General features: G+C 41.4%; 1 protein-coding gene across 3 annotated transcripts in view; it reads left to right on the forward strand.

Annotated features, from left to right (window-relative positions):
* Window positions 1-1,761: 1,761 nt before the first annotated feature.
* MRC1 (mannose receptor C-type 1) overlaps window positions 1,762-16,227 on the forward strand; it is a 107,827-nt gene continuing 93,361 nt past the window's right edge. The window contains exons 1-3 of one of the 3 annotated variants that reach the window (XM_079913785.1): window positions 1,779-1,849; window positions 2,426-2,503; window positions 15,361-15,762. In XM_079913785.1, the coding sequence (XP_079769911.1) occupies window positions 2,443-2,503; window positions 15,361-15,762 (463 nt within the window). In that variant the 5' untranslated portion in view covers window positions 1,779-1,849; window positions 2,426-2,442. Of the gene's footprint in view, window positions 1,850-2,126; window positions 2,504-15,360; window positions 15,763-16,227 lie in introns of those variants that run through there. The other 2 variants (XM_079913786.1, XM_079913784.1) reach the window with 2 other exon arrangements.

Here is a 16,227-nt window from a genome sequence, read left to right on the forward strand (position 1 = left end):
CCTTCTCCCTCCCTGCATCCTTAAGTCCATTCCCTACATCTGCGTCTTTATTCCTGTCCTGCACCTAGGTTCTTTAGAACCATTTTCTCTTTTAGATTCCATATATATGTGTTAGCATACGGTATTTGTTTTTCTCTTTCTGACTTACTTCACTCTGTATGACAGACTCTAGGTCCATCCACCTCACTACAAATAACTCAATTCCATTCCTTTTTATGGCTGAGTAATATTCCATTGTATATATGTGCCACATCTTCTTGGATGCTTTTATTTTTTTATTTTTTCTTGCTTAATTGCTCTGGCTGGAACTTTCAGTACTACGTTGAACAGAAGTGGTGAAAGCAATGAAGAGCGCAGTCAGCCTTCAGAACGCACAACTCTGATATTTGGAGGACAAGTTCCTGACGGTCTGTCCTGGTTCTGGCAAGCTGCACCAAACAGTCTGCCACCCTCACTGTTACCTGCCACAGAGATGGGGGAGTGGAGGGTGGTAGCCACTACCACAGGGGAGAGGATGAAACTCACTGATGTTTAGCAGCCTCTCCACCAAGCTCTCCACCGGATGCTCCCAGGTTTCCACTAGAGTCTAGAGTTCCAAAATAGTTCCTCCAGACACTTTCTGCCAATTCAGTAGCTGTTGAGGTAGAATGATGGATTTCTAGAGCTTCCAGTTCCACCTTCACTCCCCCAAGAGTTGGATTTCTTTTTCTTTTAGCCTGTTAAATCTTTGTTTCAGTAAGGTCAGTGTTATGGGGTAAATTCTTTGTGGGACAATTGGCCTCCTTTTGTTTCAAAGTCACAGATTCTACCACTGATCCTGGTTGGCCATATGACACACTTGTGTAATTTAAAAAACCCTGAATATGAGTGTAGGGAGAATTCAGTTAAGTTTTATTTGCTTCTGAAATTAATAGAAATCCAAATTAGGCCAAACTTTTTAAATTTATAGAATTGATTTACATTTAAAAACCATGAATGCCTCATTTAAAATATTTTTTTTCTCATGATAAATCAGTGAAGCATTGTTTTAGAAAACAACATTTTGTTTCATCTGCTCTGTTTTGTAACCAACTTCTTTATGTCAGTGAAGAGTTAGCTTAACAAAAAAAGAAACATTTTTCTTGTGCCCTACATTTTTACCATCTTTTTCATCCTGTCAGAATAATCTTAAATTTAGAATGCTAAAAAAAAAATTCAGTAAGAGAACAATGTCACATTTTTTATTAGGAAGCAAAGTTTATAACATTATCACAGAGGTGTGAATCTGTGTGTGAGCTTTCCACTTGAAGACAAACTATTCATTTAAAATTTCAAAGAATACAATGTTTCCAGTAGCTTCTTTTTGACTGGCTAACATTTCCCACACGCCAGTTGTGGGTTGGCTATCTAATTACTAATATCTTCTTCAAAATGTTCTTAATTCATATTTCACTTCTGAAAAAATAACAAAATAGATGTTTAGGGTTAATATGGTGCTTAATGAAATACCTGTTTCCATTTTTTTGAAAGAAAGTATTCTGCCTATCTTGTAATGAATATACATCTTTTTGACCAAATGAGCAGGTTTTCTGCAAGAGGACCCTAGCGAACCTGAATAAGATCACTATGGTCGAGGATGGGCAGCGAGGCTTTACTGCAAATCCTGTCACTGTTTTCTCTGGCTCTCTAGAGAAATTTCTAGAAAAAGACTTCTAGAAGTTTCTCCCTCCTGTTATGACTGAGATTCTTTCCTAGGCTTAGTCTCCATTTCACTTTTCTTCTAGCCAAAAGGAACAAAGCTCCACGTGAAGTTTCTTTTGAAGATTTCTAAGGAAAAAGGAGGCTCTAAGCACTGAATATGGAGAACGAGGTGGGTCCGTTTCAGCTCTTAAGAGTATGTTTCCCCCAGAAAACTGTCCTTTTTCTTAGTGCCTACCCTCTCTACCATGTTCCGGTGGGATTTGTCTGCCGAGTGGCTTCCCAGAGGAAACCTGACTTTTCCAGGCCAGGTAGTGGCCTCCAGCTTGCCCTCCCCATGGCCCCATCCTCCGAGCAGGACCAGGAGGTCCAGAGCAGTTTCACTTCCCACTGCCCTGCAGGCCGGCCCGGCTGCTCATTTCTCACCGGCCCCCTCTCGCCTCCCCCATCTTCCTCATCGCTCTCCCCCCACGTGTCCCTCTCTCCCCTTCCCCTGTGTCTGCTCTTCTCAGAAGTTAGCTTACAAAGCAAAGTTGTAACTTTGAATTCCTGTTTTTCCAACCGCCCTCATGTGACAGGATATCTCCTTATTGGAGGTTTTCCCTAATTTCAGAAGCCCTTTAAAAGTGGGCCCTGCCTCCAAGCTTCTTTTCAGCCGGTTGTGCAGAGAGGGGGGGAGGGGCGGGGCGAGCCGGCGCCCTCACTGTCTTGGTTCTCCCGGCTCTCTGCTCTCCATCCCTGCAAGAAGAGGATCAACCCTGGGCCATGAAGCTGTCCACGCTCCTGTCTTTCCTTTCTCTCCTTCCGGTTGCCGTGCAGCTCCTGGGTAAGTGGGCTCTGACCTGGAAGCTTTCTGACTTGGGGCCTGGGGTACCCCCTCCCCTCTGGGTCAGGGTTGAGGGATTTCTTCCACACCTGCGGGGAAGAGAAAACAGGACTTCCGCACCACCAGCTCTGCGGCAAACCTCCGCCTGGTCCCCAGGCCTGGAAGCGGGGCACCCGGAGGAGGCGGCCGCTTGGCAGGGCAGAGGGGCGGCCTGACCTGAGCGCCACAGAGCCCCATCTTCCTCTTACCTCTTCTTTCATCTGCTGTTGCCTCTTCCCCGCTTTATTCTTAGAGCGATTTCCTCTGTGGTTGGCCGATTCTAATTTTCAGTTTCTATCTAACCCCCCACCAACAACTTCTGAGTGTTTTTGACCAAAAGGAAGGCGGCACTGGTGTCTCTCTTCATGGTAGGTCTAAGGATGGATTGCAGATCGTCCCCCCGCCCGAAGATTCCATGGGAGTTTTAGAACTCATCTCTTTTTCTGTGAATGAGCCATTACATTTTTGCTTAATTGGATTATAGTTGATTTACAATGTTGTGTTAGTTTCAGGTGTACAGCAAAGTGAATCAGTTTTACATCTACATATATCCACTCTTTTTTAGATTCTTTTCCCATATAGGTCATTACAGAGTACTGAGTAGAGTTCCCTGTGCTATCCAGTAGGTCCTTATTAGTTATCTGTCCTATATACAGCAGTGTGCTTATGTCAGTCCCAGTCTCCCAATTTATCCCTCCCCCCCTTTACCACCTGGTAACCATACTTTTGTTTTCTACATCTGTAACTCTATTTCTGTTTTGTAGATAAGTTCATTTGTACCCTGTTTTTAGATTCCATATCTAAGCGATGTCCGGAGAGTTCATCCTTATCTATGTTCCACGTTGATCCTTATCTGTGTTCTAAGTTGTTCACACTGATTTATTCCTGTCCACCTCACCCTTTTTTTTTTTTCCTGGAGACTGATGATTGCTCGTGAGGCATAGATTCAGAGCTTTTCAGAAGCCCAAAGACATTATGGAGTCTCTCTCTTCTATTTCTTTTATGGAGAAGTAGAAGAAATACTCTCTCTTCTATTTCAGTCTCAACCTGCTTTACCCTTGGAATGAGAGTGCCTGTAGGAATTTTTATTTCCAGGTCTCTTTTTACATGGGACAAACGGGTTTCAACTTGGAAATGCTGGCTCCCCGATCCCCCTTCATTCCTCTCAAATCAGCAAACGCCGTCTGCGCCCAGCCTGTGCGAAAGGGCGCTCCATGCCCTGTTGAGTTGGACGCGGGTAGGGGCCACGGAGGAGACGGAAACTCCCCACCACCAGGAAGCCTCCCAGGGACAGTGTTCCATCACAGAAAGCGTTAACTCACCATGAGCCCGAAGTAGTGGGGATTATAAAAACACAAGCAAAGGCAGGATGGTTTGCACCTGGCCCCTGCCGGGACGCTGCTTAATTTCTTTGTGCTTTAATTGTTGTGTGTGTAAAGTAAGGAGCACTGTATTACTTGCCTCATCAGTTGTGGCAATGATTCAATGAGTTGAACTGTGTAAAATATTTAGAACATAATATAACCCAGAGTAGTTGCGTCCTAAGTGTCAGCTGTCAATAGTAGTGACTTCTTTTTAGTCCCATGATAGCAATCAATTGTTCAATACAAGCAGTAGCGTTAGCATTTAAAGGAGAAGTTTCCCAAAAAAACAATGCCGAGGAAAGAGTCCTGGAGCCCGAGGACACATTTTACCTGAGTCCTGGCTGCAGAGCGCATCCCTCAGACAGTGAGGAGTGTGACAGCAGGGCAGGTGAGCTCCACATCACCCCTGTCTTCATCTTGAAAAACAGTCTTGTGCAGGAGGATTAATATATTCTTTGTGACCCCAAAGGTTAAAACTAAGAGCAGTGAAAATCTTCTAACGGTTGCGCTGTCTCAAATAGAATGTTCTGCTTAGGGGTAAGTTCTCTGTCACTAAAGGTCTTCAGACAGACACTGGATGAGACCTGGACCCTAACCCAGCACCTTCCAATAGGTACATCGTCAGCCACATTATGCAGCCACCTTTAAAAAAGTAAAAAGAAACATTGATTTTATGAATATGTTTTATTTAACCCAATGTATCTAAAATATTATTAGTCAACATTCATCAGTATAAAATTTACTGGGATATTTTTACATTCATTTTTTTAAAATTAAAATTTCAACATCCAATGTGCATCTTATACTTACAGGGCATCTCAGTTCAGACTGGCTTCATTTCAAGTGTACAATAGACCCTTGGGGCTAATAGCTACCATACTGGGCAGCACAGATACCACAGATAGAGCCCCTAAATTTCTTTTTTTTTCTTCTCTTTTTTTTTAGCCACACTGCGTGGCTTGTGGGATCTTAGTTCCCAGACCAGGGATTGAACCAGGGCCTTTGGCAGTGAGAGTGCAGAGTCCTAACCACTGGACTGCCAGGGAATTCCCTAAGTTTCTTTAAATTTGCTCTTAATGTTTTGGGGGCAAAAAGTCTTTCTCACTTTGCTTAGGCAGTTTTCCCTCCTGGAGACAGCAGGATGCCTTTTGCTCTGATGAATGTCTTCCTCTTCATAGACACAACTATGGGAGAAGCAGGAGAGTGCTGAAGGATCTTTACTTAAAGAATAAAAGCAAAACAAAAACAAAAACATGTATAAGGGAGCTCTTTCCAGAAAATTTGTTATTAACTTGAGAGCCTTTAATTCTTATTTGACCTTTTCTTGGCCCAAGTGGCACATGAACGGAGGTTTCTGGATAAAGCAGGGCACCTACTTAGCGGTAGAATAAATATACAAACCCTCCGTACCCCCTCCCCTGGACTCCCTTCCCATTTATACAACCCCCCAAAAAAGATCTCCCTGCTTCCTGTGGTTTCTTTCGAACCCAGAACCCTTTCTCCCACTTCCCTGAGAACATCCTGCATCATCACCACCACGAGACCCCGTGTTGTGCCTGGATGGGGCCGGGTGGCCGAGCATAGCAGAGGGAGAGTGAGCTCTTTAGCAGGAAGAACTGCATTCAGTTCTTGTGCCAACGTCTAGACCTCAGTGGGGGATATAATCGTGGTAGAGGTACAGTGAGAGTTGCTCAGGCACAGAGGTTTAGCTTGAAATTGGGACGGTTTGGCTCACAGGCAGTGCAGCGGTGGTAAACGTAACAGTTGGTTCTCAGAAGAGAAAAAGCACTGATTTGTGGCATGGAGTGATCTCCACGGTGTGAGACTCCCACCATGGTTGATTTCAAACTACCAACGTGAGGCCACTGGAAGCAGAGTTGGGAAGAGGTGTCAGTAAGAGGCTCTCACTGGCCCCTAAGGGTGAAAAAACCCAAAAACTAACAGAGTGAATGTGACCTCTAGCCCACTGCTGTACTGCATCCAACCTCCTCGTTTATTGGTAAGAAGACTGAGGTCCTGACAGGTTAAGTGATCTTTCCAGGGTCTCACTGGTTAGTGGCACAACCTGCTGAATGCTCAGGCCTGCTGACTCCCAGGGCAGCGTTCTTTCTATCAAACAGAAGCAATGCGTTTTTGCTCCACAGATGATTGGTTTCATACCAATCTTGGACATCTTCAGGGAACAGTTGCCCACTGCCTATTCCCTTACTAGTTTTCATTTTTCATAAAATTTTCCTTATTTCTACTTTTCTTCTTGTCTTTCTCCCTTCCTTCCTTCCTTTTCTTTCTTTCTGTCTCTCTCTCTTTCTTCTTTCTTTCTTTCTTTCTTTCTTTCCTTCTTTCTCTTTCTTTCTTTCTGTCTCTTTCTTCTTTCTCTCTTTCTTTCTTCTTTCTTTCTTTCCTTCTTTCTTTCTTTCTTCCTTTCTTTCTTTCTTTCTCTTTCTTTCTTTCTTTCTTCCTTCCTTCCTTCCTGTCTTTCTTTCTTTCTGTCTCTTTCTTTCTTTCTTCCTTCCTTCCTTTCTTTCTTTCCTTCTTTCTTTCTTCTTTCTTTCTTTCTTTCATTCTTTCTTCCTTCCTTCCTTTCTTTCTTTCTTCCTTCCTTTCTTCCTTTCTTTCTTTCTAACTTTTCTTCATTTCTAGTCTCTCATTTCTTCCTTCATACATATGACTTGTTTTGGATACCAGATTTAAGACATACTTTCAGACATTGTTGACCAAAACCAAATTTTTGTCACCTTTCGTTTTTCAATTGCTCTTATAGTTGTCTATTTTTCATGTTGTTGTCCCAAATAACCTCTGATTTTTCTATAATTCAGAGATGAAGATCTGTGGATGTAGGATATTCCAGATATAGGCAAGAAGACAATTGCTTTGTTGAGTGACATTTCAGTGGCTTCTGAGGGTGTTGGACCTAATTTCTAGGTAGGAAGAGTCACCACTGGTTAAATGTGAGCTTTAAAGAATCAAATACGCTTGAAAGAAGCCAGAAAGAGAAAGACAAATACCATATGATATCACTTAAATGTGGAATCTAAAATATACACAAATGAACTTATCTATGAAACAGAAACAGACTCACAGACAGAGAGAACAGACTTGTGGTGGCCAAGGGGGAGGGGGGTGGGGGAGGGATGGATTGGGAGTTTGGGATTAGCAGATGCAAACTATTATATATAGAGAATGGATAAACAACAAGGTCCTACTGTCTAGCACAGGGAACTATATTCAATATCCTGTGATAAACCATAATGGAAAAGAATATGAAAAGGAATATATATATGTGTATAACTGAATCACTGTGTGCAGCAGAAATTAGCACAACATTGTAAATCAACTAGACTTCAATAAGTTTTAAAAAAAGAAAATACAGAAGGTAACCTGTCAAAAAAAAAAAAGAATCAAATACACTCAACCTCAGTTAAGACAAAGACCCTCGTCTTCAAAGGGACCTGGAGATTACAGTGATGACACTGATCCTGAAACCCAGTCTGAGACTGAACCTTGAGCAGCTAAGGGAGAACCAGGAGATCACAGATCACAAGGGGAGTTGCACAGGAAAGTACTTCTGAAGTGGTTTGTTATCTGCGTGGCAGAGAGAGGGAAACGGATGTCGATGTGAGAACGGCAGTGTCCTCTTGCCTCCTGGCAACCATCAAGCTTTATTGAATGGAAATACCATATGGTTACATGGGTCCATAGAGGGAACTAGTGGAAATCACGTAGAATAAAAGTGAAAGTAAAAGGAGATGGGAAGGCAAGTGCCCTTTCAAAAGGAATGGAAACTGACAGAGAAGTAAGCACTGTTGGACAGGTTCTTCTAATTACAGACCAAGATAAGGTCACAGAGCCCTTTCAGAGCTTTAATCACTTTAAGTAATTGCTTGCAGTTCCTTAATCAGATCCTTAATCAGATCCCAGTGAGATGGGTTGGGTGGGTGTTACAGTCCGCATTTTACTACACGAGGAAACTGAGGCTTGGAAGTCAGCTAGCCATTAAGGACCAGAGCTAATTCTTGACCATGGTCTTTTGGCTCTGAGGCTAAGAAGGAGATGTAATTTACCAGCTGGAATGTGTCCATCAGGAAAGACATAAACGTGCTTCAAAACAACAGTCTGTCAAAGAAGGACTTACTTAGCCCCTCTCTTTGTATCAATTGTTTAGACTTTTCACTTGGAGATGGGAAAGAGGACACTAACATTTGAAGGTTTACTCTCTGCAAAATGGTATGCTGGGTGCTTTGCTTAAATTATCTCATTTAGAAAATTCAAAGCAACTCTATCAGAGAGCATTATTATACTTATTTTACAGATCTGGAGTTGAGACTAGAATGATTAACTAAGGCAACACAGCTAGTGAACGGTGGAACGAGCATTTGCCTGCAAGTTTGCTGACCCAGAAGAATATACCTCTCTCCACCACATCACCTGGAAACTCTGGGGGTCTCCATTGTCTCTGTCCTTCTGTCCTTCTCTTTGGGCTGCTGCAAAGGTTCTCTGTTTCTCTGGTTTCATCCTGTTCTGGACCATTTCACATTGCCTTTAAGACTGATTTTCCCAAGTTAGTGATAAGAATACACTTACATGTATCAAGCAATTTCTGTGTCAGGAACCGTTCTCAGTGCTTTATTTAGATGATCTCATTTACTTCTCACAACAACTAGCAGGTCCTGTGCTTTCCTCCTCATTCTTTGTGGGGGGAGGGGACGAAAAGGCAGCACAGAGTAGTTTAGAAACTTGACCAAGGTCACACAGCCAGTGAGCAGTACAGCTCTGATTATGTCACAATCAGGTGAACATGATACATAAAGATTAATTAGTGTGGTTGAGTGGAAGAAGAAAAAGCTGTGTAGGGTCAACATCTTACCTACAGGTTTTGTTTGTTTGTCTTGAAATTGGGGGAGAGGCTGGCATTTTGAGGTTGAGGATATAGGGGAGAAAGGGAAGGATAGTGAGTAGAGCCTCAGGAGGGGATGGAATCCAGGACACAGGTAAAGGGATCAGCAGGCTGAGGGAGAGCTACTGAGATGGGAGTGAACGAACCCAGGGAGGGTGTAGATATCCCTGTCTTTAGGAGGGGAGGCAGGAAGTTGGCAGAGTTCCTTTTCCCAGCCTCTATTCTTTCCTTGAGGTCACAACCCATATTGGATTCATACTTGGACCTCCCCAGATAGCCAAATGCAGGGACTTAAATTAGTAGGTTCTCTGAAGATTTGATGAATGAATGAAGGATTGAAGTGGTAAATAAAATCATTCTCAATTTTTCCTTTATCCTTTTGTTCAACATCGCTAAACCTAATAGTGTGATCCTTAGTTTTTTCCCCTGCCCCCAGCACTTGTTGTAGTTTTTTTTTTTTGCATATACTAGGTTCATAATAAATATTTATTTTTAACTTATAAACATTATAAATTTATAAAAATAAATATTTATTTATTAACTTACTTTCAGTTCTTTGGAGACACATCTGTGGGTGTACATTCACTTATAGGGGTTAATAGATAGATTCTTAGTCTGATGGCTCAAGGTGGTGACCTCTGACAATGATTTGAGTGAAGTAGTTTATTTGGGAGCCAGTCCTGGGAAAGACTAGCTGAAGGGTGCGGACATGAGACCAGAATAAAGGCCGCTGGTCCATGGTGGGTCCAGGAGCCATGGCCCCCGTGGACAGCTGTAGCTCAGCCTTGCTAGGTGCCCTGGGTGACAATGTAGGATGTGCGCCTCAGAATCATCCTACCCACGGTGCAAAGATTGGGGCTGTTTATTCGTCTGTAGCCATTGGTCACTGGCAAAGGGCTACTCCTAGGAGGAGTTCGTTCTCTGACCCTACTGGTCTTCGCAGTGTGTGAAGCGTTCTCTGATGGCCAGAAAATGCCCCCCGGCCCAGAGATGTGGTGATGCCACTGGGGCCCGGGGCTGGCGCTCACTGAAATGGCAAAAGGCAGGAAGAAATGGTTCTGGTAGCATCTGCTACAGAATACCCACTTATTTTCCTCTTATCCAGCTTCTCTGTCTTCCAGAAGTTATTAGCTTTTATGCTTTCATGTCAGCATTTTATGTATTGTTGGTGGGGAAAGCCTAAACACGTACAAGGAAGTACAGCATATAATAGTTATATCTCTAACTTGTCTCCTTTAGTAACGTAACTTTCTTTGCCAGTAAGTTTGGAAATTTAATGACTTGCTCAATGTTATCATTTTAAAATGGTTCAAATGTGCTTAAAAGAAAATTGGTACCTGTGATATTGGATATCTAGGTTTCAGCCATTTTTAACCTGAGGCATTGTGTGGAAACTTCTTGCTTCTTTCCTAAATGTATTTTGACCTTTGATATTTCTCCCCTTGAAGTGTGGGCTCCTTGTGGCAGGGAATTCGTGTCTGGTTTGTCTTTGCATTGTCGCTAGCATGGTGCCCAGCACCTATTTGTTGAAAAATAAGTGTGAGGTTAGTAAGATTGAGTTAGGATGGATGACGGGTCTCTTCAATTCTGTAAATACATTTCTGATGTGTAAGTATCATCTGTTATCATTTGTTCAGCTTTGCAATATTTCTGTTACAAAAAAAAATTAGTATAGAAAACAAAAATCGAATGTTTATCCAAATGAAGCATTGGTCTGGTTAATAGTGACAGAAATGCCACAGGCTGTCGTTTGGTCAAGGTCTTGAATCATTTTCAGAGGAAGAAGTATGACATTTTAACTCAGAGACATTGCACGGAGACAGTGATAAAAGCAAAACGTACATGTTGACTAGTTGAGGAGAAGAATAATGTATGAATGCGGGATCATAAAGCAATGATTTTACATTTCCTTGTATTGTGTAGCAAAGGCAATATCAAACGTGCACCGCTTCCTAATGTCAAAGATAAATAAAGGAAGCAAGAAGAGATAAGTTTGTATTGAAATAGAAGCTTTTCATTTCCAAGTACTCCTTTAAAAAAAAAAAATTATTTATTTATTTATTTCATTGCGTCGGGCTCCTTAGTTGCGGCTTGCAGGCTCCTTAGTTGTGCCTCTCCAGCTCCTTAGTTGCGGCACCAGGGAAGTCCCCAAGTACTCCTTTTATAAGTATAAACATTTATAAATCACTCTTTGGTAAAAATAAAATTTCAAGGGAAAAAGTCTTATGAAATAGAACCATCATCAGTAATCAACTATTAAATAAAAGAATGTAACTGGGTTTACAGTCAGGAGATGCTTCAGATTTAATGACTCTTCTTTTATTCATTCAACTAATATTTGTTGAGGGACTATTATGCTCCAAAAAGAGAGAATACAGTACTGGATTGGAACGATAAGTCTTTCTACTCAGCCAATTTACATTCCAGTAGGGGCACAGACAAAACACAAGTAAACAAAATTTTAAAAATATATATTTTAAGATGGTTATGAATAGTATATAGAGAATAAACGAGTAAAATCTGGATTGTTAGCTCACTAAGGATTTGGCACTTGAATTGGAACCTTAATGAGTATTTCAAGAAGAGGGAACTTGAAATACAAAGTCTCTACAGTGAAAATGAGCTTAAAGTTCTTGAGGAGCAGAAAGGCTTTGTGGCTGGCAGGTGGTGAGTGAGAACAAGGGTGGGAGGAGGTGAGAGCAGAGGGTCAGCAGGGCTGGATCGAGCCCCATCTAGTAAGCTGTGACATGGAGACTGGAGGGTTTTTTTCCCATGTGTGCAGTGGTCCTCTTGAAGGGTTTAAATGTGGGAAGAGATATGGTAAAAAGCAAAATCTCTTCCAACCTAGAAAACCACCTCTCCCTGAAAGTAGAAGAAAAAAAAATAATTTTATTATGGAATAACTATTCAAGCCGACTGTGATATGCACCGTCAATCTGCTAAAGGGATTGCAAAACAGAGAGAAATCTGCCTCTTTTATGTGGCTAAGTAGAAACATTCCATGACATTAGGTAGGGTTTACAGTTTGGAGTCAGGTGACATGTTAAGCCCATGTCAACCAGGAAACTGGGAGATCAGGCATTATCTCTGATGATTCCAGTTTCAAAGTGAGGAAGATCAGAGGAAGAACATGGTGGCTTAGTCTGGGGTGAGGCAGTGGAGATGAAGAGAAAAGAATGGATTAGGGTATTTGTATTAGTCAAGTTTCTCCAGAGAAACAGAACCAGTAGGGTGTGTGTGTGTGTGTGTGTGTGTGTGTGTGTGTGTGTGTGTGTGTTTGTGTGTGTATCTCTGTGTGTGTCTCTCTCTACCCACCATCTATCTATCTACCTATTGTCTATCTATCTGTCATCTATCTGTCAATGTCTTTTTGGAGAGATTTATTTTAAGGAATTGCCTCGTGCAGTGGTGGAGGCTGGCAGGCTGGTAACTCAAGAAAGAGTTGATACTGCAGTTCAGGTCCAAAGACAATCTAGAGATAGAATTTCCTCTTCTGGAGGGGACCTCAGTCTGTTTTCTCTGAAGGCCTTCAACTGATTGGATGAGGCCCACCTACAGTATGGACTGTAATCTGCTTTACTAAAAGTCTACTGCTTTAAATGTTAACCTTATCTAGAACAAGAACACAAAACAAAAAACCTCCCAAAACAAGCTTCACAGCAATATCCAGACTGGTATTTGACCAAATATTTGCATTCCATGTCTTGGCCAATTTGACACATAAAAGGAACCATCATGGTATGTGTTGGGGTAGAGCCAACAGATTCTACTGTTGTCCTAGAAAGTGAAGGAAAGCTGGAAATCCAGATGACTCCTAGGTTTTTGGCTTATGGATCTAGGTGGATGATGGTGCCCTTAATGAAAAAGAGAATATTGGATGTTTGCTCATTAAATACCATCATATTTAGAGTGAACTTAAGATGGAACGACAGACGAAAATTAAGTACACGAAATAAAAGTCAGGTAAGTATAAAAATTCTGAAAGAGGAACACTATTCATGCAATATGACTTCCAAGCACCTTACCTTAAATGGTTGGTTATCAACTCGTTGGTTGACTGAACTTAGACAGTTACTAAGTGTTGGCCACTCAACAGTAAAATCAAATGGCTGAAGTAGGAGGTGGAAGAGAGATTTGTTGTTGGGATGGTACTGAGAAAAACTGTGAAATGTGGAAGGTAAGTCTAGACAGGAAAATAACAGGTGGACTAGCCAACACAAATGAAGTGTGGAGGGCAGTATAGCTGAGTCTACAGGTATCTATGGTAGCATTTGCAGAGTTCAGCACCTTTTTAGATGAGGACATTTACATTTGTGTATGGTAATTTATCCTATCACTGTTTCTAAAGAACATTTTATCTTCTTATTTCCTGGGTTTTACTGTGAACAAAACAAAATATTATTAACATTTTAATTGTATTACCAACGCACAGAGTTCCTCATTTTGCCTCACACAGATCAGGCTTGGGAAGGCCTTCAGTTAGATGGGAGGAGCTTGGGTGACACCGCATGTTCTGTTGACAGGCGTCAATCCCAAAGGTGCCAGCAGAAGCAGATCTTCGGAATTCAGGCTCTAGCGAGTCCCGATTCCAAGAAATCAAACCAGCAGACGTGAGGAACCCAGCCAAGGAATCTAGGCAGAGGTTCGAAGGAGCACTGAATTAGGAACCCAGGCAAGACAGAGGCAAGAGGTCTCTAACGAGTGTAGACAAGAGCAGATGCAGCCCGAGAACATAGTCTTTTCAGGCAAAGATCCATTAGGACCTTGAAGTTGATAGTCCAAGACTGATCTCCGAGTGTAAGTGGAGCCAACCCCACGGGGTGCTGAGGACGGTAGATAGAATTTGGCTTGTGGAAGCAACGGCCTCTCTTAGTGGCGCTGTGATTACTTTGATAATTTCGCTGGGATGACCTGATTGAAATCGGGATTAGCAGATGCAAACTATTGTATATAGGACGGATAAACAGCAAGGTCCTACTGGATAGCACAGGGAGCTATATTCAATATCCTGGGATAAACCATAATGGAAAAGAATATGAAAAAGAATGTATGTATATGTATAACGGAGTCACTCTGCTGTACAGCAGAAGGTAGCACAACATTGTAAATCAATTTATCCTTCCATCAAATCAATTAAAAAAAATAAATTGAAGTTGAAATCAAGCGTAAAAAAAGACCAAGCTCATTCAGCCAGACACTCAAACATCTGTGATACTATCCCAGCTCATTTTGAAAGAACCTCTTAAGTAGAAAGAATTTAGTGAAACTTCACAAGAAGTGTTTAATTTGTATTTGTGCCACAAAAAATAGTCAGTTCCTTTCATTTGTCTATTAAAAAAATAGACAAAAAGGAAAAAACTTTACATGACAAAACATGAAACCAATTTTGATTTAAAGGACAAAAATATGCTTACCAGATCGTTTTATTCTTTTTTTCTTTTTGTCAAGAGGAAGTTGAGTTTTGCCAGCTAGCAGCTATGTACTGTAAGCATAAATTATCTATACATACTTATTTAAAGTACCAGCCCCAAATTACAAGTATAAAACAACTGTTATTTATAAAGTTACTCTCATAAATACTACCTTAAATGATATAAAACCTACATTTATTCAACCTTTACTGCAAACTTCACAAATTATAACACTATCAAATGCATTTTTGTATCTTTTTGTTATGCAGAGGTTAGGTTGAATATGCCAATGAAATGAAAGACACTAGGTGTCCAAGATACCTATTGTTGGATGGGAAAGAAAACAAAAAAACTTCTCTCGTTGCCCAGACCTCTGGGCTTCCCAGAAGATACTTAGCTCACAAATTTGCTGGACATTATTATTATTTTTTTTTTTTGCGGTAAGCGGGCCCCTCACTGTTGCGGCCCCTCCCGTTGCGGAGCACAGGCTCCGGACACGCAGGCCCAGCGGCCATGGCCCACGGGCCCAGCCGCTCCGCGGCATGTGGGATCTTCCCGGACCGGGGCATGAACCCGTGTCCCCTGCATCGGCAGGCAGACTCTCAACCACTGCGCCACCAGGGAAGCCCAAAATTGTTTTTTTAAATACGAAAAACCTTACTAATTAATGTTATAGTTAGAATCACTGGGTATAGGTTTCATCTATCTCAAAAAGGATAGGGATAGTAGGACTTCAAAATTCTATTCCAGGATACACAAGTGTTTAATTTTATAAATTATTGTATTCATCCCCAAATTTGCTTTTCTCAGATGAGTATTATTTCTTCCTCCGTTACCTACCTTTTGTGTTTACTCCACTACAGTTTGTGTGCATTTAAGTCTTTTCATAAGGTTCCTTGTCTGAACTAGGACATCTTGAAGATGTCCAGCCACATGCTCCCAAGAGGCCCCTCAACCCGGTCTCTCTCCAGTTTCAGGGACCCACGGAGGGAGCAGAGCCGGCCCAGGCTGAGTCAATTTCAACCCTTTTCCTGTGATCACAGGTCTTTCAGGAAATGGAAACATTGAGAACTTTTGACCTAAAATATTGTCTTTGTCCTATGTATCCACTTAAGCATCCTTTCTTTCTTTCTTTCTTTTTTTTAACAGACACTAGGCAATTTTTAATATACAATGAAGATCACAGGCGCTGCGTGGAAGCATTAACTCCCAGTGCAGTTCAAACTGCAGTTTGCAACCCAGACAGCGAAGCGCAGAAATTCCGATGGGTGTCTGAATCGCAGATCATGAGCGTTGCCTTGAAGTTATGCTTAGGGGTACCATCAAAAAGTGACTGGGTCGCCGTCACTCTGTATGCCTGTGACTCCAAGAGTGAATTTCAGAGATGGGAGTGCAAAAATGACACGCTTTTGGGAATCAAGGGAGAAGATTTATTTTTTAACTATGGCAATAGACAAGAAAAGAACATTATGCTTTACAAGGGATCAGGCTTATGGAGCAGATGGAAAGTTTACGGAACCACAGATGATTTATGCTCTAGAGGTTATGAAGGTAAGAAGCTTGGCATTTTTTTTTTTTTTTTTCCTTTCTGTCAAGTCTTTCTCATCTTCTTGGTTGGAAACGAATTCAAGGAAATAAGCATATTCTTGTTTAGTCTGGACTAGAAGAGTATTAATTGATTACTTTTGTGTCTGGAACTCTTCTGTGTTCTGTGAATGAGTAAATGTGGTTCAAAGTCCTAAATGATACTTTAGCTATTTGTGATTAATGAGAAGACATTTCTTGTAACTTTTGCTAAGATTTTCTTTTTAACAGTGGGTTACCGTTTTTAGAAATTACTTTTCACTGTAATCTTTGACCCGGTGTCTTCCATTTTACACTGTATGATTGTCGTGATAAGAGTTTAACGAAATGTTTCTTTTCCTTTGGTTTACATTACCTCTGAACAAATGATCCGTGGAACAACATTCTTTACCAATTCAGACTGTGTAAAATGAAATCTTGACAATTTTGGTT

The sequence above is a fragment of the Stenella coeruleoalba genome (assembly GCF_951394435.1).
Source record: "Stenella coeruleoalba genome assembly, chromosome: 2".
Classification (NCBI taxonomy): domain Eukaryota; kingdom Metazoa; phylum Chordata; class Mammalia; order Artiodactyla; family Delphinidae; genus Stenella; species Stenella coeruleoalba.